The 26,396-nt window shown below is 30.3% G+C and overlaps 1 protein-coding gene across 2 annotated transcripts in view; it reads left to right on the top strand.

Moving 5' to 3' along the window:
- The window catches only part of Atg4a (Autophagy-related 4a), a 254,744-nt gene that overhangs the window by 39,142 nt on the left and 189,206 nt on the right, over positions 1-26,396 (top strand). For both annotated transcript variants that reach the window (XM_083090133.1, XM_083090134.1), the window contains exons 2-3: positions 16,409-16,535; positions 16,601-16,771. In XM_083090133.1, coding sequence (XP_082946259.1) covers positions 16,409-16,535; positions 16,601-16,771 — 298 coding nt within the window. The remainder of the gene's footprint in view (positions 1-16,408; positions 16,536-16,600; positions 16,772-26,396) is intronic.

Genomic DNA, 26,396 nt, shown 5'->3' with positions numbered 1-26,396 from the left:
GGTGATCTTGATAACATAAGTGAGAATTATTGAAATCGGGAGGTGGTCCGTATAAGTAAATAATTACCTTTATATGATTTATTATGTTTCATATTATAATATTTTTGATTAATATTTTTTTTATATTAATATTTTTTACCTAAGATTGTAACAAATGTATCTTAAAGGTGTGACTGAATATCATAAGCATTAATACTGAAAATCAAAAAGGCTATAATTACTTTTCTTCATAAGATTAAAAATGATTCACTATTATGAAAGAATATTTTTTTCAAGAAAGAGATATTTAGAGCTGCTCAATAATTATATTTTTTATACACTATCAGTACATCTATAATACCGGCCAAAAATATATCATTTTTATGTTTTTTGAGAATAACAACTCAAAGTGAATAACTTAATTCAAAGTGTATATATTTCTATCTAGTCACATGTTTTAATAGTAGGTATATAGATTATTTAACAATAGACTTTTCATTCAATAATGAACACAGCAACTTAAGAAAAATTAATTAAATATATACACTTTGAATTAAATTATCCTCAAAAAAGGTGATATATTTTTGATCGGTACTGTACATAGTACTATTACGGTACATTTAAATAATATTTTTACGAATTGTAACCAATTTTCGATTTGAAAACCAAAATAAAAACATATTTAAAGATTACGTCACAAGATATTTCTACATTTATTTTAACATACCATATATTTCTACAATTACATTTTTATTGTGAAATTATATTTTTTATTATCTAAGACATTCTTTAATAATTTTATTCACGCGTTCTGTGTGTATTTCCTTATATATTCATAAATTCTTTACATTTTATATCATAATTCATTTTAGTATAAATTTCAGCTTTTACTGATTTCATTTTCAGCCTATTTCGTTTGTCATTTCATATATTATACATTATCGAAAAGATTCCTTCTATATAACTATTGTTTACTGGTATCGATAGAATATTATTTGGATATTATTATTTATTAGAAGGATCTTGAGGAATGTGGTCACTTTATGGTGTTGTGCTCGTCGGTGCCGTTTCTTACGGAAGGCCAGTTGGAAGCCAGCATGCAGTGCACCGGCACTTATTTGGTCAGCGAGCGACTTTTCAGACATTTATTCGGCGATCTACCAGTGACTGCGATGCATCGTAGATGGACTTCGAAAATCTTCCCGTTGATGGACCATGGAATTGCATTAAGGGTCTTCCGTGGCAAGCGGTGTTGTCGCATATCACTGTGTTAAAAAGCAGAATTAGGTAAGATTTGGATAGCTTAGTGGTTTAGAGCAATTGCCATAGCACATACATCCCTATCTTTACTGGAGCTTCCAGTGGGAGGTCAGGCGTGTTTATACGTACATTCGGTCAACGAGCGACAGAATCTGTCCCTGGCAACGGCATCGACGCATATCCTGTGAAGAGAGCATTCACACATTTTGCAGCCCAACGAATAATTGCTAGAAAACAATATTCGTGGACTAGAAAAATATGTGACGTGCAAGTAGTTGGATCGGGAATCGAATCCGAGTCTTTCACTTTTCGGATAACTGTTCTAAACCACTGAGCTATCCAGACCTCACACCTAATGCCGCTTTTTAACACAGTGACATGCGACTCCAGAATGATGTTGGGATGTAATGACGATTGCCGCGGAGGACTCCTGAAAGATCGCTCGATGGATGAAATGCCGATTGTTACGGAAGACCCGTGAAAAGTCACTCGCTGACCAAATAAGTGCCAGTGGATGTATTCGCGTACACTGTACCGACGAGCACAACGCCATAGAGTGACCAAATCCCTTAAGATCCCTCTAGTAAATAACAATATCCCCACTGTGGAAAATAGTGGCAGATGGACCCTGATAGGGCCGTGGCAAGCTTCCATTGTACATTGTTTTATTACATTATTTTAAGTAACTCATTTAAATTATTTTTATCATTTATAAAGATTTTTATTCGATTTTTCATTCGATATATCATTAACTTCATTTATAGAAGCTAATAAGTTCTTTATGTCGTATATTTCATCATATAATTTATCTTCATTATATTTAATTATATTTATATTTTAATAATTATATTTAACTAGTTATCACATACAAAACATCTTCGTATTTAAAATTATTTTTTTTTAATAGAAAACAATTTTTTATTAATTGATGTATCGTAATTATATCATTTCTAAGATAATTTAACGTTTTTTAATAAACCTATATAATGCTTCATTAATAAATACATCTTTGTTTGTCATGCATTTTAGTGTAGAATTTACGACAAAAAATTTTAGTGCAGAATTTACGCGACAAATCCAAAAAATTTACCCTTACTCGAATTTCTAATTTTTCTTTTAGCAATCTCATTATTGCATCTAATATATTATTAAATTGTTACTTTCAATTAATAGTAATTTCATATTTTTTTCCATTGATAAAATTCCAAACTACTTTATGATAATCCTTTTTGTCTAATTCTTGAAAATATATTTTTCGCAGGCCAGGAAGAAAGTTGTTCAATAGCTTGGAATAATGATAACCATCTTATTTGGAAATATTTTATTACTTTTTCATATTCCAATTCCACAAAATCAAAATGTGACTTTAATTCTTCTATTTCAGAACTGTTGTTAAACTCTACATAAATTTTTACAATTAAATTTTTCATATTATATGATAAGAAGCTTTTATTCCATGTCTTTTTGCATTATATAATACATGCCCGGATCGTAATCAAATACAGATTAAATATTTAATTACATAATGTCTAATATTTTACATTTTATTGGAGATATATTTGTTTATAATGTAAACAATCCGAGCACGCCAAGTTTTCATAACTTACTTTGATTTAAAGACTGTGCGATTTAAAACTTGTGTAAAACTTTTTTCTAAATTATATACATTATATAAAAAATGTTTTAAGAATTAAAAGAATCCTAATTCTCATTAAATATTTTAAAAATCAATTTTCTCTAAATAAATATAAAATGCGTTTTAATTTCTTAGGGAGAATTTATGTATAATATTTATACTGTATAAAATTGATATATTTTATGGCAAATATTATATCAAATTTAGAAATTGCTCTTAAGTATTTGGCTAATAGTAATTATTGATTTCATATTTAGCTTTGATATTTTTTTAAATATTTTTTTATGAAAATTATTTGTTGAGGTTTTGTTTCTTTGAAAAATGATTTTTTGAGGGAAAATTACTGTAAATTATTTTTAAGGAATTTTTTTATTAAACATGCATACCAGGTAGAATATTCTTTTATGTACTTGGCATATTTTTTTTACTTCTGTAAAGTTTTTTTTAGAGGGATTTCACACCTTTTTGTAAAATTTTATACCCTTTCTACAAATTATTTTTTGGGGGAAAATATTTGCATATTATTTTCAGGGATATTTTTTTATTTTTGAAAATTGTTACTGCATAGTAAATTAGTCTTTCTATAAGTCTTATCTAACGGCACATGTTTCATATTTCTGTGGTACACCGTTTCTGAAACATTAGATTTCATCCCCAAGAGGTGGTTTTTAAAAATTGTTATTATACGCTTAATTAGTCTTTCTACAAGGCATAATTAACAGTACATATTTTATATTTTTGTGGTGCACTGTTTCTGAAATATTAGATTTCATCCCCAAGGGGTGGTTTTTAAAAATTGTTATTATACGGTAAATTAGTCACAAGTCTTATCTAACGGCATTGGTTTTATATTTTTATGATACTCTGTTTCTGAAATATTAAATTTCACCCCCAAGAGGTTGTTTTTAAAAATTATTATTATACGCTAAATTAGTCTTTGTAGAAACTTTAAATAACGGCACAGGTTTTATATTTTTGTGGCATACTGTTTCTAAAATATTAGATTTCACCCATAAGGGGTGATTTTTAAAAATTATTATTATATGGTACATTAGTCTTTGTAAGAAACCTTAATTAACGGCGTGAGTCACATATTTCTGCGACGCATCATTTTCGAGATATTATTTTTCATCCTCAAGGGGTGGTTTTTGAAATATACTTTTATAAGGGATGGTTTTTGAAAATTGTTACTATACGATAAATTACTTTTTTTTAAATTTTATTTAACAGCAGAAGTTCCGTATTTTTACGACTCCGTTTCTAAGATATTAAATTCCACCCCGAAGGGATAGTTTTGAAAATTATTACTGTACGATAAATTAATCTCTCACACGTACGTACACACATACATATACATACCACACGTATGCACGCATATGATTTTGTCTCTTAAAGCATTGTACATATCGAAGCAATAATTGTATACGCAGCGGTGTGAACGCCGCTTGAGGGACAAATTCGCTTTGCGTGTGTGCGTGCGAACATATGTACATGAGTCTGAACCTGGAGAAAAACGAAAAATGTCACAATTCTGATATTCGATCATCATTTCTCAGGATTGACTGCACCGATTTTATTCAAACTGGTTGCAATCGAAAGCTTATATTCACATTATATAATAAAAGTGCCATTAGATTTTTGATTACGGCTTTAGTTTATTAAATATCTTAACCGAAAGTTTACTTGAAGTGAAATTCCGGATAAGCTACTTGGTAGCGTCGCGTCGAGAACAGTGACTCTCAATGCTCGGATCCTGTTTTTTATGTACTTGGCGTCGCGACGCTACCACGTCGCTTGATTTTAGCTTTTAATTTGCTTTAATTTGGATAATAAACAACTTTTGTCTGAAACATTTGTTTCTACAATAAAGAATAAGAAAGTTATTGGGGTAGGTAACTTAAGATAACTCACTTTGTATATGAAATAATATATAAATATATAATATTGTTGCGTCCGCGGTATGATATATATCGAACGCGCGTGACACAACCGATCGGCACACGCTCACAATTCGCGCACTCGTAAATAATAATACGTTTTACAGAACTCAAGAACTTTAAGGGTGCGTCTCGATGGAGAAAGAAATAGCGGAACGGAATAGTAACGGAAAAGTAACTATATAATGGCTAACCAATCAGAACGATTTCGTTCCGCCTTTATGTGGCCGGCTTCCCCATGGCAAACATTTTACGGAACGGAATGAAAACGGAAATTATGTACTACATAATGTCACCATGTATTAATATATTAATAATTTGTTTTCTAGCAATTATTCGTTAGGCTGAAAAATGTGTGAATGCTCTCTCCACAGGATATGCGTCAATGCCGTTGCCACGGATGGATTCTGTCGCTCGTTGATCAAATGGGCGTAAAGACACGTCCGACCTCCTCCTACATACATCCCTATCTTTCTCTGGAGGCCTGCCCCGGCCCTATCTTAGGGTCCATCCGCCACTGCTATTTGGTACAGTGGGGATTTTAGTATATACTAGAGGGATCTTGGGGGATGTGGTCACTCTACGGCGTTGTGCTCGTCGGTGCCGTTTCATACGGAAGGCCAGTCGGAAACCAGCATGCACGCGAATACCTCCACCGGCACTTATTTGGTCAGCGAGCGACCTTTCAGGGATCCTCCGTGGCAATCGGCATTGCATCCATCGAGTGAGATACCAACATCGCTCTCTGTACATCGCATATCACTGTGTTAAAAAGCAGCATTAGGTGTGAGGTCTGGATAGCTCAGTGGTCTAGAGCAGTTGCCCGGAAAGCGAAAGACTTGGGTTCGATTCCCGATCCAGCCACTTGCGCCTCACATATTTTTCTAGTCTGCGAATATTGTTTTCTAGCAATTATTCGTTAGGCTGAAAAATGTGTGAATGCTCTCTCCACAGGATATGCGTCAATGCCGTTGCCACGGATGGATTCTGTCGCTCGTTGATCAAATGGGCGTAAAGACACGTCCGACCTCCTCCCACATACATCCCTATCTTTCTCCAGAGAAAGCTCTAGATCACTGAGCTATCCAGACCTCACACCTAATGCTGCTTTTTAACACAGTGATATGCGATGTACAGAGAGCGATGTTGGTATCTCACTCGATGGATGCAATGCCGATTGCCACGGAGGATCCCTGAAAGGTCGCTCGCTGACCAAATAAGTGCCGGTGGAGGTATTCGCGTGCATGCTGGTTTCCGACTGGCCTTCCGTATGAAACGGCACCGACGAGCACAACGCCGTAGAGTGACCACATCCCCCAAGATCCCTCTAGTATATACTAAAATCCCCACTGTACCAAATAGCAGTGGCGGATGGACCCTAAGATAGGACCGGGGCAGGCCTCCAGAGAAAGATAGGGATGTATGTGGGTTTTATAATTATATTAATATAATATAATGAATATTTACCATGTCGCGTTAATAATAAAAATAATTAAAAAATCACTAATGATAATATTAATGTTAATTATATGTATAATACAGGGGTGTTCTAAAAAGGTATGTCAAAAATTTAAGGAGATATTCCTCACACCTGAAGGATGAAAAAATGTTATATGGACATAGGTGCGGAAATGCTTATTTCAGGAGTTATGTTGAAAATACTGTTAGCTGTATTACTTACACAAGGAAAAATTTAGGATTAATTATTGTAGACGACAATCGTTTAATTAGGCTTATTTACATTTGGTTTTAATGTGACCTTGAGTATGTTACAATAAATGTTGAAAATGAATTGATGATTAGACAAAACTGTACTTTATGCATGATGGAGCTCCTCCTCATTTCAGCCGTATTAGTCGTGATTTTCTGAATCAAACTTACGGTGATCGGTGGATAGGAAGAGGTGGACCTACTTTGTGGCCTCCATGTTCCCCGGATCTCAATCCGATAGACTTTTATTTGTGGGGACATTAAAGACAATCGTACATGCTACATCAGTGCGTGATATTCAAGATCTTTGTGATCGTATCACTGCAGGTTGCGAGACAATCCGCTGTACGCCAGGCATTTTTGATTAAAACCGAATGTAAATAAGCCTAATTAAACGATTGTCGTCTACAATAATTAATCCTAAATTTTTCCTTGTGTAAGTAATACAGCTAACAGTATTTTCAACATAACTCCTGAAATAAGCATTTCCGCACCTATGTCCATATAACATTTTTTTCATCCTTCAGGTGTGAGGAATATCTCCTTAAATTTTTGACATACCTTTTTAGAACACCCTGTATAATGTTAATTATTGATAACATAATGTTAATTATTTTATTACACGTGATTTCAGTAAATTGCTTCACCAGGTTATAGGTTATCACAGACATGATATATCTATGTAATACATGATGATATTATGTAGTACATAATTTCCGTTTTCATTCCGTTCCGTAAAATGTTTGCCATGGGGAACCCGGCCACGTAAAGGCAGAACGGAATCATTCTGATTGGTTAGCCATCATATAGTTATTTTTCCGTTTCGCTATTTCTTTCTCCATTGGGACGCATATTAATAAACCACGAGTAACATACAAGAACTCAGAATAATCGGAAAACGGAATACAGATAGACGCGCATCCGCACAGCTTAACAGCTGGGCTCAGACTCTCTGACACTCGTTGTTAATAACAACATCTTGACAACGCGCGCGGAGACCGGAGACGATCTTCTTCTGTCGATTTACTTTCCGCCGATGGAATACAACGGGTGGCAAATACATCCGCAGGGACGGGACGCGGGGACGCAACAATATAATATAATAATATAAAAGTCTATTGAAACAATGTGTAAAAGTCAATGTTGTTAATGTCGAATTTATCAAAACGTTAAATTTATTATTTTTTTGCGGTTGCTCAGTGATTTTGCATTTTTTCATATTTTCAACTATTTTTTTAATAACGAATACCAGTTTTTTGTTTCTACGAGTCTCTAGAACACAAAGAGTCTAAGTCTATAAGTCTAAAAAAATATAGTCATTAATTTTTAATTACAAAAATATCATGTATATAAACAAAGTCAAAATTAGTACTTTTTCGTATTTATGGAGAATAACATTTTTTTCATTAATCTACTATGAAAATCAAAAGGACAAATTTTTTCATGAATTTACTACATTCTAAAGTATTTTTCAAAAATTTTTCAGACTTTTCCGCTATATTATTTTTATTATTAATTCTATATTAAAATAATTATAAAATAATAATAATTATAAAAGATAAATATTTTCTATACTAAATCCAAACTAACAATTGTATTTTCTTAAAACTTTCTCTTTGAGGATTTTTTAGGTCACAGAATTCGAATTCAAAGGAAAAAATTTATAATTTTCTGCTATATTGAATTTATATTTTTAAATTTATAATTTTCTGCTATATTAAATTTATAATTTTTTGCCATATTGAATTCGCCATCTTGAAATTTTTAAAATTAAAAATTTTGACATTAGATTCGGAATCGACGATTAAAAAACCCCAGAAAGCGAATTTGCTAAAGTTTTAGATGTAAAAAAATATGGCTAAAATGGTTAAGAGATTTCAAAAATGAATAAAAAATGCATACATAAATATAGGTATATGTTAGTATTTTTTAAAATAATTACTATGTTAATATATATTTTTAAATAATAAATATGTTAATATTTTTTAAAAATTTTCACATATACACGGTATTATTTTTGCATCTTCTGCTATTAATAGCTTTTTTTATCATTAATTATGTTTCTTATTAATATACTGTTCTTTATTTTATATATATGTTATTATTTTTTAAAGAATATAGTATTAAAGTACATTAATAAGATTATAGTATTTCAAAGAATATAGTTTTAAAGTATATTAATAAGAAACATAATTAATGTATATAAAAAAGCTATTAATAATTAAAGATGCATAAATAATACCAAATTTTCTTATCTTAAATAAAGAAATAAATATTATTAGTTCAAATTTTAAATTGTAATTTAAAAAAAATAATTCACAATGAGATAATATAAATAATTATATTATCTCATCATTTATTGAAAGAAGAAAAACTATTTTAAAAAATTAAATACTCTAATGGTTTGGAGATTTTCTTTTTCAGCCGAAGATTCGGAAACTTTTTCTTTCGTCCAAAGACTTTGAACCAAAACCTTTGGGCTATGTGAAGTTAGCTCCCCCACTACTTAAAATCCAATAACGATCATTATCATTCGATTGATGGTCATTTGGTGATATTTGGTAGTCCATTCCCGATGATTGGTAGCCAAAATTATAGTTAATAATACGAAAAAAGATATACTGGCGTGAAGTTAGCCTCTCCTTTCATAAAATTCAGCTTTCCAGACTGCATAAGTAATAATAACTGTAAGCATTCGTTTGGTGGTCGTTTAATGACGTTTGGTAGTCCATTTCCGATGACTGGTAATCAAAATTATAATAAATAATATGAAAAAGAAACATACGCGCGCGAAGTTTATCCCTCCTTTCATAACATTCGACTTTCCAGACTGCATAAGTATTATTACTAATATTACTAATATTATTAATAATAATTGTAGCATTCGTTTGGTGGGCGCTTAATGACGTTTGGTAATCCATTCTCGATGATTGGTAGTCAAAATTATAATAAATAATACGAAAATGAAGCATGCGCGCGTGAAGTATTAGCTCCTTCTTTCATAAAATTCGGCTTCCCAGACTGCATAAGTAACAATAACTGTAAGCAATCGTTTAGTAGTTATTTAATACCAAATGTAATGTAATTTTCAAGGAAGAAAATAGGATATATATGCATATATAACCATGCGTCTCGTAAAAATTTTTTCTACTTCTAATTTCAAAAAATTTTATCATGCTTTTTCTATAATAAATAAAAAATTTTGCGCGCGCGTGTATGTGTGCATGTGTGTCTAAAATCTGTTATTCATTTTTTGGTTATTTGAAATAAATTTTATTTGATATTTATATATTTTTATATGTATATATCACATGTATACAGGGTGTCCGATTCGTGAGGGACCAAACGAAAAGTGATGATAGATTGGGTCAAACTAAGAAGAAAAGTCCTCTACCATTTTGCAAAATTCGCAATAATTATTAAGTAATAAGCAAAAATGTCCCGGCGCATGAGAAGCGGTAAACCGCTTGTAGTGTGTGATTATTAAGTGATAAAACGAAAAGTGGTGATAGATTGGGTCAAACTGAAAAGAAAAGTTCTCTACCATATTGCAAAATTCGCAATAATTATTAAGTTATAGGCAAAAATGTCTCAACGCATGAGAAGCGATCTGTTTACCGCTTCTTATACTCTGGGACATTTTTGCCTATAACTTAATAATTATTGCGAATTTTGCAATATGGTACAGAACTTTTCTTTTGACCCAATCTATCACCACTTTTCGTTTGATCACTTAATAATCACACACTACAAGCGGTTTACCGCTTCTCATGCGCCGGGACATTTTTGCTTATTACTTAATAATTATTGCGAATTTTGCAAAATGGTAGAGGACTTTTCTTCTTAGTTTGACCCAATCTATCATCACTTTTCGTTTGGTCCCTCACGAATTGGACACCCTGCATATGTTCATATTTATGAACCTATTATATATATTGCTCCATGCAGTTCTATCTTATGTTCTTCATTACACGATTGCACTGAGTTCATTGGATCATTATACATATTCCAAGTGCTATGTATTCTTCTTACATATACAATATAATGTAGATTAATATATGCTATTATACCAGCCAATCTAAAAATTCAATAAGCTATAAATCATCAATGTAGTGTGAATGAGCGTTAAAAGAACTTATATAGCCACATCTGAAAACAAATTAAGCTTAAATTATGTTTGCTGAAAACAATGTCAATAAGTATAAAAATGTGAAAAACACAGAAGAATGTATTTTTAATTATAAAATAAATGTATCTAGGTATATAAATAATTTTCATATATTTAATATTTTTTATATAAAACAATGGAAGTAATTAGTTTAATTAGAAAAAAAGAAAACATGAAGTTTTATTTAAAAACGTCCAATTGTGCAGACATATTATTATACTTGCGAAAATAACTTATGACTGACTCAAAATCTGTATATCATCGTTTAACGCCATCTTTCGAACGTCGCCTGTCAAAATTTCAGACAGATTTAGCGAGTAGTTTTGTTTTGATAGCTATTGAAAATGGGCAAGTTTGTGTTTGTTTGCAACTATGGAAAAAAAGAATATCGGTCAATGATTCGATTCCTTCTTTTTGGATAAGAAGACGTGTGAGGAAATCAAAGTGCAGTTGCATGCTGTTTATAAGGACCATGCATATTTGATGACTATTATCAAATATTGGTTCAATGAATTCAAGCATGGCCGAACATCTGTTTTTGATAAAGAGCGCCCAGGCCGTCCGATTGAAGTGACTACGGAGGATATGGTCAACAAAATCCATGATATCGTGTTAGCAGACTGCCGGGTGAAGATCAGAGAGATTGCTGACATTGTAAACATCTCAATTGAACGCGTACAAAATATCCTATACGAAAAATTGGGCATAAGAAAGCTATCGGCGAAATGGGTGCCGCGTTTGCTCACAGTGGAACAAAAACGAAATCGCATCGACAACTTTGGAGTACTGTTTGGACATGTTTAAGCACAATCCGAAAGAGTTTCTGCAGCGTTTCATAACTGTTGACGAAACATGGATCCATCACTACACATCAGAAATGAAAGAACAGTCAAAACAGTGAACTTCACCCGGCTCCAAAGAAGGCGAAAACAACTTTTCCACCGGAAAGGTCATGGCTACCGTTTTTTGGGATTCGCGAGGCATCATCTTCACTGACTATTTGGAGAAGGGAAAGATAATCACGGGGCAGTACTATGCTTTATTGGGCCGACGCTGAATTGATAAGAAAACGGCCCCATTTGGCGAAGAAAAAAAGTACTCTTTCGCCATGACAACGCACTAACTCACTCGTCCGCAATCGCCACAGCAAAACTGGTCAAATTACGCTACGAATTGCTGCCTCATCCACCCTATTCTCCAGATTTGGAGAAAGCGATTTCTTTTTGTTTCCTAACATGAAAAAATGGCTTGGTGGAAAGTGGTTCACGTCAAACGAGGAAGTCATCGCCGAAACAGAGGCCTATTTTGCGAAATTCGACAAATCATATTTTTTGGATGGCTTAAAAAAGTTGGAATATCGCTGAACCAAGTGTATCGAGCTGAAAGGAGACTATGTTGAGAAATAAAAAAAATGCGTTTCCTTTCCTAACACGGGTACTTATCCACCGTCCATACACCCCTCGTATATACACTATGTGCATTCCATTTATTATTTAAACAATTACTGATATTCTGCCATATTTTTGAAGTATATGATGGTAACTTCTTGTCTTTTGAAAGAACATTACTGGACATTTCGAGAGCTGCTACAGCTTCGTTCACTGATACAATAGAAATACTGGCATCTGTAAAACAGTTGAAATAATGGATCCATAAAATATTATAAGTATTACTCAAAATTTGGAACATTTTATATAACTGTAAAAAAATATTATTTATTCCTGAATATTATTTATCTCTAAAAAATTTATTAAAAAAGAGAAAAAAGAAAAAGTAATAGAAGAAAAATCCAGAAAATTATTGTTAGGAAAATAATAAAACATAACAAATCTACAATCTAAAATAAAAAAACAAATCAGTATTTTTGAATAATTTATTATAAAATCAATTTAAATAGTGATATATAAAAATAGTAACATAATATAAAAATATTTTATCGTTAGAAGTTATATTTGTATACGCTTATTTAGAGATGCACTTATTTGTATATGCTTATTAAGGGTCGGCTAAAGGCACGGTGGAGACCTCCCGCGGAAAGTCGGGAACTACCAATTCGTAATAACATTATTTTAGCCAAAATACAAAGAGAATCGTATTAAAATTATGATATTTATAATCAGTAGAATCATTTCTAGCTCACCACAGAGCCATTTTTTGGAAAAAAGATTTTAAAAAATTTTCAAGTTGCATGCAGAACCATGCAACTACTCGCAGGTCAGGTGCAGTTAGGTATCGTCCGCGTATTTTATTTATTATAAATTTTTAAGAGCCAAAATGCAAAATCCGACTCTGTGGCGAGCTAGATAATTCTATAAAGAATATTAAAAAAAAAAATCATGGAAAAATCTCATTTCTTCGAAGAGAAAAAATGTTATTACGAATATTACTAGATTTATCTAAGAAACAGCTTATGGGGAAATTTCCGTGATAACATACTGGCGGCTTGACAAGGAGAGATTATTGCTCTGTCTTTGTCTCTCTTGTATTTTATATGTATGTAATGTCTGTATTGATACAAACACCAATATACTACGCACACAGATGATTGTTGAAAGAGAATGATGAAGGAACAAGGATAACGATAGTTATTGCCTGATCATCGTATTCAATGATGTATATATGTCATATACGTCATATACGTCATATATAATGTTATGTACGTCATTGATCGCATTTGCATACTAAAAATCACATTACGGAATTATCGAAAATTCTAAGATATGTGTACAAATATATTAAAATAAATAATTTAAAATAAACAAAATATATATATATATATATATATATATATATATATATATATAATGTATATAAAAATATATTATGTATATAAAAAATTTTATTTTTTGAATATATTATTTTTTTAGCAATCATAATCATAGTTTTATAGACTGAAAATGCTTTCTGGCCTCTCATGGCAGAAAGCAATAATGTAACAAGATTAATGGGCGCCCAGTTTTTGTGAATTTTATATTTGCATGAATACATATATGTGTATATATGTTTAAATTATAGTTAAAATTATATATACGATTAAATATTATATGTTGATAAATAATAACAGTAGGATCATAAATAATAGAGAACAAATATACATAAATGTAAGACAGGGCCTATTAGACTTGGTAACTTGTTGCTTTCTCATATCGATACTTTATATATTATAGACAGGATTATCAGTGGAGATAGCATGATGTCAACTTTATTTTGATTATTTTTTAGCAATCCCATAATCATAGTTTTATGGACCAAAAACGACATTATCCTTTTTCAATATCGATATCATATAAATACTGGCACATAGATATTAATAACATGAAAACATTTATTAGTAACATGTAACGGTGAAGTGTAAGATGTTCGGTCTATCACTCTGTAGACTCAAGTTCAAGTCCATGCACGTTAAAAATTTTTTTGTAATATATTTTATTTAAAAAAATATTATATTTTTGTCAATTTAAGGATAATTTTTAAAACATTGAAAATATTTTTGCTTATTTATTATTACATATATACAGGGTGAGCCATTTTAATTAACGCACGCAATTATTTCGGAAACAAAGCATTTTAGAGAAAAATGTTTCAGACAAAAGTTTTATGGTTTCGAGGGGGCCATAAGATGGTATCATTGGTTTGACACTGAAGAGTCATTTGAAGGTCACGTGAAGGTCACTTCAATTTTTTTAAATGGAACACCCTATATATTTTTGCACACTCTTGTAGCTTATCTCGAGAGCTTTCCAAAACACATATAATTAAGTATTTTTTCGTTAGGTACATCTCGAATTATGAGGCTTGAAATCATTTCTTAATTTTACATAAACTGTAAAATATCTTGTAAAATATTCATTTTTCGATTATCTTACCTTAATACTTTCATGTACAAAATAATGAGAGGAATCAACTGGTTCGAAAAAAAAATGTAATTTGCAATTAACAATTACATTTTTTTTCTTAAAAATAATTATGTGTTTTCTTTACACTAATTGATTCCTCTCATTATTTTGTACATAAAAGTATTAAGGTAACATAATCGAAAAATGAATATTTTACAAGATATTTTACGGTTTATGTAAAATTAAGAAATGATTTCAAGCCTCATAACTCGGAAAGTACTTAACGAAAAGGTACTTAATTATATTGTTTTGGAAAGCTCTCGAGATAAGCTACAAGAATGTGCAAAAATATATAGGGTGTTCCATTTAAAAAAATTGAAGTGACCTTCACGTGACCTTCAAATGACTCTTCAAGGTCAAACCAATGATACCATCTTATGGCCCCCTCGAAACCATACAACTTTTGTCTGAAACATTTTTGTTTGCATTTTTGTTTGCTGAGCTTAGTTTTTGAGATATTTTACTGTCCAAGTTAAAATGGGACACCCTGTATATATATATATATATATATATATATATATATATATATATATATATATATATACAGGGTGTCCCACATGTATATATATATATATATATATATATATATATATATATATATATATACAGGGTGTCCCAACATTTTTGTTTGCATTTTTGTTTGCTGAGCTTAGTTTTTGAGATATTTTACTGTCCAAGTTAAAATGGGACACCCTGTATATATATATATATATATATATATATATATATATATATATATATATATATATATATACAGGGTGTCCCATTTTAACTTGGACAGTAAAATATCTCAAAAACTAAGCTCAGCAAACAAAAATGCAAACAAAAATGTTTCAGACAAAAGTTGTATGGTTTCGAGGGGGCCATAAGATGGTATCATTGGTTTGACCTTGAAGAGTCATTTGAAGGTCACGTGAAGGTCACTTCAATTTTTTTAAATGGAACACCCTATATATTTTTGCACATTCTTGTAGCTTATCTCGAGAGCTTTCCAAAACAATATAATTAAGTACCTTTTCGTTAAGTACTTTCCGAGTTATGAGGCTTGAAATCATTTCTTAATTTTACATAAACCGTAAAATATCTTGTAAAATATTCATTTTTCAATTATGTTACCTTAATACTTTTATGTACAAAATAATGAGAGGAATCAATTAGTGTAAAGAAAACACATAATTATTTTTAAGAAAAAAAATGTAATTGTTAATTGCAAATTACATTTTTTTTTCGAACCAGTTGATTCCTCTCATTATTTTGTACATGAAAGTATTAAGGTAAGATAATCGAAAAATGAATATTTTACAAGATATTTTACAGTTTATGTAAAATTAAGAAATGATTTCAAGCCTCATAATTCGAGATGTACCTAACGAAAAAATACTTAATTATAGTGTTTTGGAAAGCTCTTGAAATAAACTATAAGAATATGCAATAAAAAATGGAGTTCCATTTAAAAAAAATCAAGTTGACCTTCATATGACCTTGAGTACTTCATCCAAAGTCAAATTCTTATCATCATTAGGTACATTTTATTTAGTCCTACAACTTTGTTCCTTACATATTTTTCATTATAGTTGATCGTTTTCGAGATATTTTAGCGTTCCGGGACTTTTTGAAGACCCTGTATATTGTAGCGAAAGAGAATATTTTGAAATATACTAATAAATAAAAGAAAAAAAATTTGTTTTCTCTTTTTTTCCGCTCTGATTATCGCGCATTGGCTTTTATTTTTTTATTGTGTATAATCTGGTTTTTTTTAAATTAAATCTGAAAAAAAGAATGCAAAAATTTATTTTAAATCAGTGTATTTGTTATTTTATAGGTATTAACAGTGAGGACAGTAATAATGGATAGTCTATTTACTCAAAATGTTCTCGACGAAACAGAGGATATACCGCAAACAGATGAACCTGTTTGGATTCTTGGCAAGAAATACAATGCTTTAAAAGGTCTAATAAATGATCAATGTATATGTTTTCGCTGAAGTGGATTTTTGTAAGATATTAAATTTTAGAGCTCGATATGATACGTAGAGACATCCGATCCATGCTATGGTTTACTTATCGCAAAGGTTTTATTCCCATCGGTGGTTGTAATTCCACATTTACATCTGACAAAGGTTGGGGCTGTATGTTAAGATGCGGTCAGATGGTTCTTGCCCAAGCTTTAATTACATTACATTTAGGTATGTAATATTTTAATAATATTTGTATAAGGATAGGATGAAAAGCTGGCTTAAAATACAAAAAACGATTGGTTCATTTTTATTTTTCAACATAATTTCTTCTTAATTTAATTTGATACTTTGATTAATGATAATTCAACTTATTTATATTATCGCAATAGTGATTTTCGTCAAGATCGTCTTTCAAGTTATTTTTGCTTTGTTTAAATTTATTAATTTATTTATAAACTATAGTATATGATAGATAAATTCTAATATAATTTATATATCATCATAATTTTCTTTAAAATTTTGTTTTCTTTTTTACGGAATTAAGTTTTCAATTTTTTTTGAAGTTTAGTGATGATTTTTAAAATTTTTTATTTTTTCAATTTTTTAATTCAAGTATTTATTTATGATACTGTTGGAAAATAGACTATTTACCAGAGTGACATGAAATTTACATTTAATTTTATATGATGAATTGTGTCAAAATGATATAAATATCTTCTTGTGTGTTCGCGCGTTTCTGTATATGAACACAATCTTTTTATCCTATTCTCATACATATAATAATAAATTGCGCAGATTTATGAAAATATCTGAATATATTTTCTCTTTGTATTTAAATTATTAATTTTGAAACCTATTATAACTATAAAACAATTTCCGAACTAATAAATTCTCATGATAATGATAAAAAATATTTTTCTTTATATTATTTTATTGAAAGTTTAAAAATCATAACTAAATGTAAATATCTGATTTTTGATACTTCAAATAAAACGTTTTTAAATTTATTTTTTTATATAATTAAGTTTTATTTACTTCTATATATTTTACATCTAAAATTTAAACAAACAATTTGATTCGAAACTTTTCTTCTATATTTTAAGAGTATTTTTACTTATGTTATTTAGTTTAGATTTTATATAATTTTTTAAAAAGTTATAGGAAATTATACGTAGTGAGAGGAGGATTAATAGGGCAATAGAGAGTGGGAGAGGAAGAGGGGTGTGGGAGAAAGGGAGAGAGGGGGAGAAAGGGGAGAAAGGGAGAGGGAGTGGGGGAGGGAGGCGAGGGAGAGTGATTAATTGATTGATTGATTGACCTTTATTAGCTTTCTCAACTATTTGTAGTATACAATTTTAAATTACATTAAATAACATTAAATAATATATATTCCTTTAACATTCGCTTAAATGGTTATATCCTATCACAATGTTTCATTTCGGCTGGTAAATCATTATATAATTTCACTCCTTCATAAAACATACTCTTTTGCGCACTCCTTGTTCTGCGAAATTGTATTGCAATATCTCCGGCCTGTCGCGTTTGTCTTTCACTTACATTTCCTACTATTTCTAGTCTATTTCATAGCTGCTCTGTCAGCAAATTCCTTACAATCTTAAAAATAAATAAACATACATTATAATATAGCCTCTGTCTTACGGACATGAACTGCAACGCTTGCAGCATATGTTCCATTTTGGTATACCTATCACACTGTAATATAACACTCATTGCCCGATTTTGCGCTACTTGCAATTTATCCAGTTGTGTTTCTCCCATATCCATTAACAACGTTGCACAATATTCGAAGTGAGGTGCTATATGATTGCCTTATATACAATACATCTAGTATATGCCGATATACAATTTCCTATTCTATTTAAAAAAACTCGTTTTTTTTCCTATTTAACATATAGTCACAATGATCTTTAAATTGAAGTTTATCATCAATAATTATTCCTAGGTATTTCATTATCTCTACTCGTTATATCTCAGTTCCGTTCAAGCATTTCAATACAATGTTTCCTTTCAGTTCCTTTCTTACACTCCTAACTATCATATATTTCGTTTTTCCTGCATTCATTTTCAACTTATTTATATTCATCCATTTTTCTACCATATTAAATGCCATATTCATTTTTGACTCTAACTGCTCACTACTTTCACCAGCTACATATATTAATGTATCATCCGCAAACATTTTTATACTACATCCTTCAGGGCAAATTTTAATTATATCATTAATATATAAATAACAAGGGTCCTAGTACAGATCCTTGCGGCACTCCATATTCAGTGGCAATTAATTTAGACCATTTATCGTTGAAACGAACCTGCTGCGTTCTATTATTTAAGTATGATTTTAACCATTCTAAAACCATCCCTTTAATTCCATATTGATATAATTTTTCTATTCTTTCTCTATCTATTGTTTCGAAAGCTCGCTTAAGATCCATAAATATTACTCTAACCATTTTTCCTTCGCTAACTATTAATTTTCATTCGTCAACAACAGTTTGAATTGCCGTTTCACACGAATACTGTTTTCTAATACCTGATTGATGTTCTGTTATAATACTATTAGATTCCAGATACATTTCAATTTGCTTCTTTACCACTCCCAGTAAGCAAAATGTTAACAAATTGCGTGCAAATTGGCAGCAAATTTAATCAAAATTCCACACCAAATCCATAGCCATCTGTGTCCGCATTAAGCTCGTGTTTTGCATTAAGCAAATCTTGCTGACATAACCTGACAGCAAATTGATGACAAAACCTGAGCAAAGCTTGCTGACATGTTGACGTCAAATTGTCGGCAAAAACCGAGCAAGATCTGCGCGCGCGCAATCTGACAGCATATTGACGGTAGAAACCGAGCATGATTTGCTTTTGACCAAAGTGCAATAAAATTTAATATTACAGAATAAGTTTTATTGGTAAATTATAATTTTCTTTTCATAAATAACTATGAAATGTAATGTTATATCGTAGTTATATCTCACGTAGCAAATTCTCTTTCAACTTAATTAAATTAATAATAAAGTAAATTGTGAAAATAATTAAACTTAATTTATAAAATTGAGACATAATTTATATGATAATTAAACTCTTGCTTTATGCTTCAAATAGGATAATTTTCCATTTATCCTGTTGATTCTAATCAGTTTAATATTCTCATATTAGGCTTGTATGAGATATCAAAAATTAAACCAATAGAAATATACTTTTGATCTTTTATTAATAGCCACTAGCAGGCTTTATATCTACTTCTAACAGAAATTTGATTGCGAGAAAGCGTGCATCGCGTAGCGGAAAGCGAAGGAACTATTGAATCAAGGCATCTAAATACCGATTATGTAGGTTCTGCTCGGTTTTTGCCACCAATCTGCCGTCAAATTATGCGCGCAGATCTTGCTCGGTTTTTGCTGCCAATTTGACGTCAAGTCATGCAGCAAGCTTTGCTTGCTTTTTGCTGACAATTTGTCATCAGACTTTCCTGCACAGATTTTGCTCGGGTTTTGCCGCCAACTTGACGTCAAATTTTGTGCGCGCAGATCTTGCTTGGTTTTTGCCGCCAATTTGACGTCAAGTAATGCAGCAAGCTTCGCTTGCTTTTTGCCGCCAATTTGTTGTCGGATTTTGTCAGCAAGCTTTGCTCGGTTTTTGCCGCCAATCTGCCAGCTTAATCAGGTAATAACAACTTTTGTAGCAAAATTGTAGCCTTTTTGCTGACAACAATTTTTAGCACTTGGCGAAATCTGTTCGAGCAGACTTGGCTAACTGGGTAGCTCTTATTTCATCAAAACTTCTGACTGTTGTTTAACGCAGTAATAAGTGTAAATATTAGAGACAGAATTAATTCACTTTTAGGCCTGCTTGTACTAAGATTCTCAATAATATGCGCATATGTAAACGCGTGTGAGGGGGACATCAAGCCCTGACAATCTATTTGCCTCAGACTCGCTACCCACTTATGTATGTAGCATAGCAGTGCACATTCCAGTTTATATATTTCAATGGTGGACACAGTAGGTTTCGCTCCCCTGTTCTGGAGGAGGGGATCCATTTTCGGAAGATATATATAACCTAACCCAAACTAAATTTTAGTTGTAAATCAGAGGGCTTAGATTATTTCTTCCAGAAATGGAGTCCCCCCCGTAGGAGGGCGGAATGCATGTACTTTACAAGATGAAGCGAAATTCACTCTCAAAGTCACGATTAATTTAATGTGCCGAAAAAATAATTTTCCGATCAACAAAAAATTTATTAATTTATTTTTATCCTCAACAAGGAATTCGTGTAGTTGCATGTTAAAAGCGAACTGTCAAAAAAAAAGTGAAACGGATTATTGATAATACATTCATGATCTACAGATGTCAAATAGATCAGTACAATGTAAACAAACCTCATATATATACATACACGATGCCAGTTATTAATTACCTCAGTTATCAATTGTATAATGTCTAAAAGTATTATATATTCTTATTATATCTTCTAAATTCATATCGTCCGTTTTTGCGGGGAATTACTCAGGACAACTTCATCTATAATATATGTTAAAGTATTAGAATATATATAAACCAACATTCATATTGCGCGCCATACTATACGAACCTGACGTATATAACTAGTCTGTAACGAGGGGAATTTTTAATTCTTTCGTTTTGTCACTTGTGTACAATATACTTACTTTCCTGTTCCCACCCTTCTTTCTGAAACACTCTCTTAAGAATACACGAAAATATTTGCTATTATTATACGTAAAATCTGTCAATATATTTAAGTGGCGATAAAATCGGTGCTATGCGACCTTTTATACTTCCAGATTGAGATTCTATGGTCCTGTGAAAAATCCTTAGAGAGACAGTTTTAAGAAAATATAATTGTTAGTTTGGATTTAGTACAGAAAATATTGTATTTTTCATATAGAATTAATAACAAAAACAGCATGGCGGAAAATAATAAAAAAATTCTGAAAAATACTTTAGAGTGTACTAAGCTCATAAAAAATTGTCCTTTTAATTTTCTTATACTAATATTGATTATTTGTTTTTATATATCTTATTTTTGCAATTAACAATTAATGACTTCATATTTTTTACACTTTTTCTTATTATTAATTCTAAGACCTTATAGAGACAAAAACCCGGTATTTGTTATTAAAAAAGTATTTAAAAAAATGAAAAACTACGAAGAAAAAGATCCCAGTAAGCAAAATATTAGCAGGTTGGCAGCAGATTGGCAGCAAATTCGATCAGAATCCCACACCAGAACCGTAGTCATCTGTGTCCGCATTAAGCTTTTGTTTTGGCGACAGAATCTGTAAAACATAACCTGTCAACAAACTGTCGGCAGAAATCGAGCAGGATCTGCGCGATGCAATTTGATGTTAGATTGCTAGCAGAAACCGAGCAGAATCTGCGCATGCAACTTGATGGCAAATTGACAGCAGAAACTGCACAAGATTTGCGCTTACTTTTATTAATATTATATAAATGCAACAAAATTGATTATTACAAGTGCTAAATAAGAATATTATCGGCAAGTTAATTACAATTTTCTTCTAAAATGACATATATGTCATATGTTATATCGTAATATATGTTAATGTAATATATGTTATATCGTAGTTATATCTCATATAGCGAAGGACTAATTAAATTAAATTAAATTAATAATAAAGTAAATGATAAATGTAACTTGTAAAACTGGAGATGTAATTTATTTAGAATTAAATTCTTGCTTTATGCCTCAAATAGGCAGTACATGAATAATTTTCCATTTATCATATTGATTCCAATCAGTTTAATATTCTGAATCTCATCTGCTTGTATCAGATATCAGAAATTAAAATGATAGAAATTAAAATGATAATTACTATATTTTTAGTCTTTTATTCATATTTGCGACTTTATATATATTTCTGACAGAAATTAGATTACGAAAAAGTACAGCTCACGTAGCGGTAAGTGAAGGAACTATCGAATCATGCAAACTCTGTTCCGTTTCTGCCGTCAATCTGCTATCAGAGATTGTGTGCGCAGATCCTGCTCGATTTTTGTTATCAATTTGCTATCATTTTGTTATCAATTGCGCCTCACAGATCCTGTTAAATTTCTGCTATCAATTTGCCGTCAGTTATATCAGCAGGCTCTACTCGATATCTGCCGAGAATTTGATATCAAATTTCATTGCGCAGATCCTGCTCGGTTTCTGCGACCAATCTGCTATGATAATTTTAAACAAATCCTGTTCAATTTCTGCTATCAAATTATGTCAACAGGTTGTGTAACATTTCTGCTGACATTCTGTTATCATTATTTGATATAACAAATTTTTTATACAATCTGCAATCTTACTGTCGACAAAAATTTGTAGCAGAAATTGACAAAATCTGTTTGAACAGACTTTGCTGACTGGGGATGAGTCGCTCAGCGATGTACGGGGTTAAAGCTGGAAAGATTTTGGAGATTTCAAGATCAATTTCATTTTTTTTTTAAATAAATCAGTCTGTATTGTACTATAATAATTATAGGGGATATGTGTATAATTATATATAAAAAAGTTCCTATATAAATTTATTATTGTTTGGAAAAGTAATAAGTACGAAAAATCGAATATACTTTCTGATTTATTTATTTTCCAAATACATTATTATTTTACTACTTTTCCAAATATCTTACCATACTTTTTTATAAATAGAATAATAGGAACTAATTTATGATAACCAAAATAGATAATTGTATGTGTTTAATAAAATGAAGTTGATTTTGAAGTCTCAAAATACTTCTATTTTTAAAATAAATGCGTACAGTATCTAATGTCCCAAATAGCCAACTGCTTGTGGGTTTGCTATCATGTTGTCAATAATTGTTGAAGCAACTAATTTTAAAAAACTAGGAACAAGATATGACAGTGTTATGTTCGTTGGATTGAACATGAATTCTAATTCTAAGAAACGGCAAATTAATGAGAAGATGTTAACATTTCCTACCAACATATAGATTTGATAGCAACTTGACAATAATTCGTGATAACGTCGGTTTACGATTAACGGTACATTAACGATTTTTAGACATTACGAGAAATATTATAATATATTTTTATATTATTCTAACATTTTTTTCATATATGTCTTTTTAATAACATTATTAAATAAATAACAAATAATTATTAAAATTTAAATAACTCAATTTATAAAACTCAAGATTTTATTTATACGGAATCTTAGATCTTTAAATTTTACATCTTAAGTAGATATAAAATACATGATATTTGCTCATTCGAATATTTTTCCCATTTTCGAATAATTAGTCGAAGATCTGGAATCCTTGTATTGGGATTATATCAGAAATTGATTGTTCACGATAAGCGGTTAAAAAACTTCATTGAGAAAATATACGCGACGACGAATGAGAATCATTATATTTATGTTTTACTGTTATGATACTTTAAAACGATAGGACGACAAGTCATCAGTTGTTATCACATAATGTTACAATAGCTGGTTTTGCTTATTGAATAAGTATTCATGTTATTGTATAACAGTAACATTCTCTTTCGATGTTAGCAAACGTGTAATAAACATATAACAACACATGCAGTGCAGTATGATTAATCACGCTTAGTTATTTGACAAGAAAAGGCACGGAAGTATCCTTCTCCGATTTTTATGAACTTTTAAAATATGTTGTTTTCTAGACAAAAATAAAGGACAGTGTGCGTATTTTTTTATACGTGCTCATACGCATGTCTAGGGGATAAAAAATCCTTTTGAAAAAAATCGGATTTTCTTTTGAGACGAATCTCCGAAACTATGAGATAGAAAAAAATTTTCAAATTGAAAGTTAAATGGTTTCAAGAATACTTTACAACAATGACAAAAAATTTTATTTTTTTAATTTTTCAAAATACCCTTACCGCTAAATATTTTTTTTCTAATTTTGAAATTTCTTTATCACCAAATGAAAGGTTATTTTTTTACGAATTTAACCATATATGATTAAGTTATGTTTCAAAAAATCATTTTCCGGAATTAATTATAAACTTTTCTGTAAATACGTTATTCGTGTCCGTCCATATATTCAATTCTTCGCGCAATACATCCTGTTTTGCCATAATAAAAGATAACCAATAGATACATATGAAACACATATTCTATGTAATTATCGGAAGTTTTTATCGTGTTAGACATTTATAACCTTAAACACAACATTTAAATATATAATAAATATTATACATCAAGATACAAAAATCAAATATAAATATATCTGCAGCAATCTGTTGGAATAATAGTAAATGTTGTTGTTTTGCGAGCGTTAGTTTAATGCGTGACATCGTTTAATGGTGTTAATCGGTGCGTGTGGTCTTGTAAGTATTTCTTGATAAATAAGCATGAAATAAAATTTATCATTCTTTAAGCATAATTATTAATTATATTTTTGACATATGTATTTTACTATATTTATTTTACTATATTTATTTTATTATATTTTTAAAACAACATGCAGTTCAATCAAAGAAACGTAATAATACTGCTGTACTGCCGCTACTTTTAATTTGCCACAAACTCTTGTTACAAATGAAGAAATAGAAGTAAAGGAGAAAATAGGAAATATACTGCAAATGTATAAGGAATAATTTGAAACAGATGAAGAAGATTCTCTTGATTTTTAAAATTCTTTTGATACATCAGAAACAGAACTAACAGAAGAACTAACAGAAGAAGGAAATGAAGAACAAGAAGCATCATATTATGTAAAGGAAATGAAATGAAATAAAATAAATGATAATATCTCTCCCAATTGAATATAAAAAAAGTGCCGTTGGATTTTGGAAATCTGCTATTTCATGCTTATTGTATTTATATTATTTATGGCATTCAAATAAATATTTTTTTTATTCTTTAAGTAACAAGCATATATATCGTATTTCATACCTCCTTTTGAAATTTTTTCGTTCTTCGTGAGAGGTTTATTTAATAAAAAGATGAAAATTTTATGTAATGTATAAACGACGTCTGTATTTTTCCACAAAAGTTATAAGAAGTACCAAAAAATTTCTTCAATGTTCTAAAAAAACAAAAATTTATGTCATAATTGTGATTTTACAAAATAAAATCGTAAAAGAAATATAAATGAATAGACATATTTAAAATATCAATAAATACTCACAAGAGCACACGTGCCGATTAATAATACACCATTAAACGATCCCACACGGAAAAATTTATCTAATAGATATCTAATAAATGTCTAAATGTCTATATGAGGTTCATATATAGATAACTAGTAGATGTAAAATATGTAATTTGCAATTAACAATTACATATTTTTTCTTAAAAATAACTATGTGTTTTCTTTACACCAATTGATTCCTCTCATTATTTTGTACATAAAAGTATTAAGGTAAGATAATTGAAAAATGAATATTTTACAAGATATTTTATGGTTTATGTAAAATTAAAAAATGATTTCAAGCCTCATAACTCGAAAAGTACTTAATGAAAATTAACTTAATTATAGTGTTTTGGAAAGCTCTCGACCTCAGTTATAAGAATATGTAATAAAAATAGGGATTGCCATTTAAGATTTTTATGGTTACCTTGACCGCGCTTTTCAAGCTCATCCCAAGGTCAAATAAATACCATCAGCTAATAGATTTTTTTAAGCCATTTTTTTCTGTCTAAACCATTTTTTCAAAAAATTAATATTTTCTGAGATATTTAGCCATTCCGGAACTTTTGCCCTACCTTGTATAATATGTATCTATATACAGAACATTGAATGAATATTTATTGTAAATAAATATGACATAATATGACATAAATAAATAATACAATAAATGAAAA

The sequence above is a fragment of the Camponotus vicinus genome, unplaced genomic scaffold (assembly GCF_025532165.1).
Source record: "Camponotus vicinus isolate PSW18456_S1 unplaced genomic scaffold, iyCamVici1.0 SCAF_2, whole genome shotgun sequence".
Lineage (NCBI taxonomy): Eukaryota > Metazoa > Arthropoda > Insecta > Hymenoptera > Formicidae > Camponotus > Camponotus vicinus.
The sequence above is the reverse complement of the archived record's forward strand: the minus strand, read 5'-3'. Positions and strand labels throughout refer to the sequence as shown.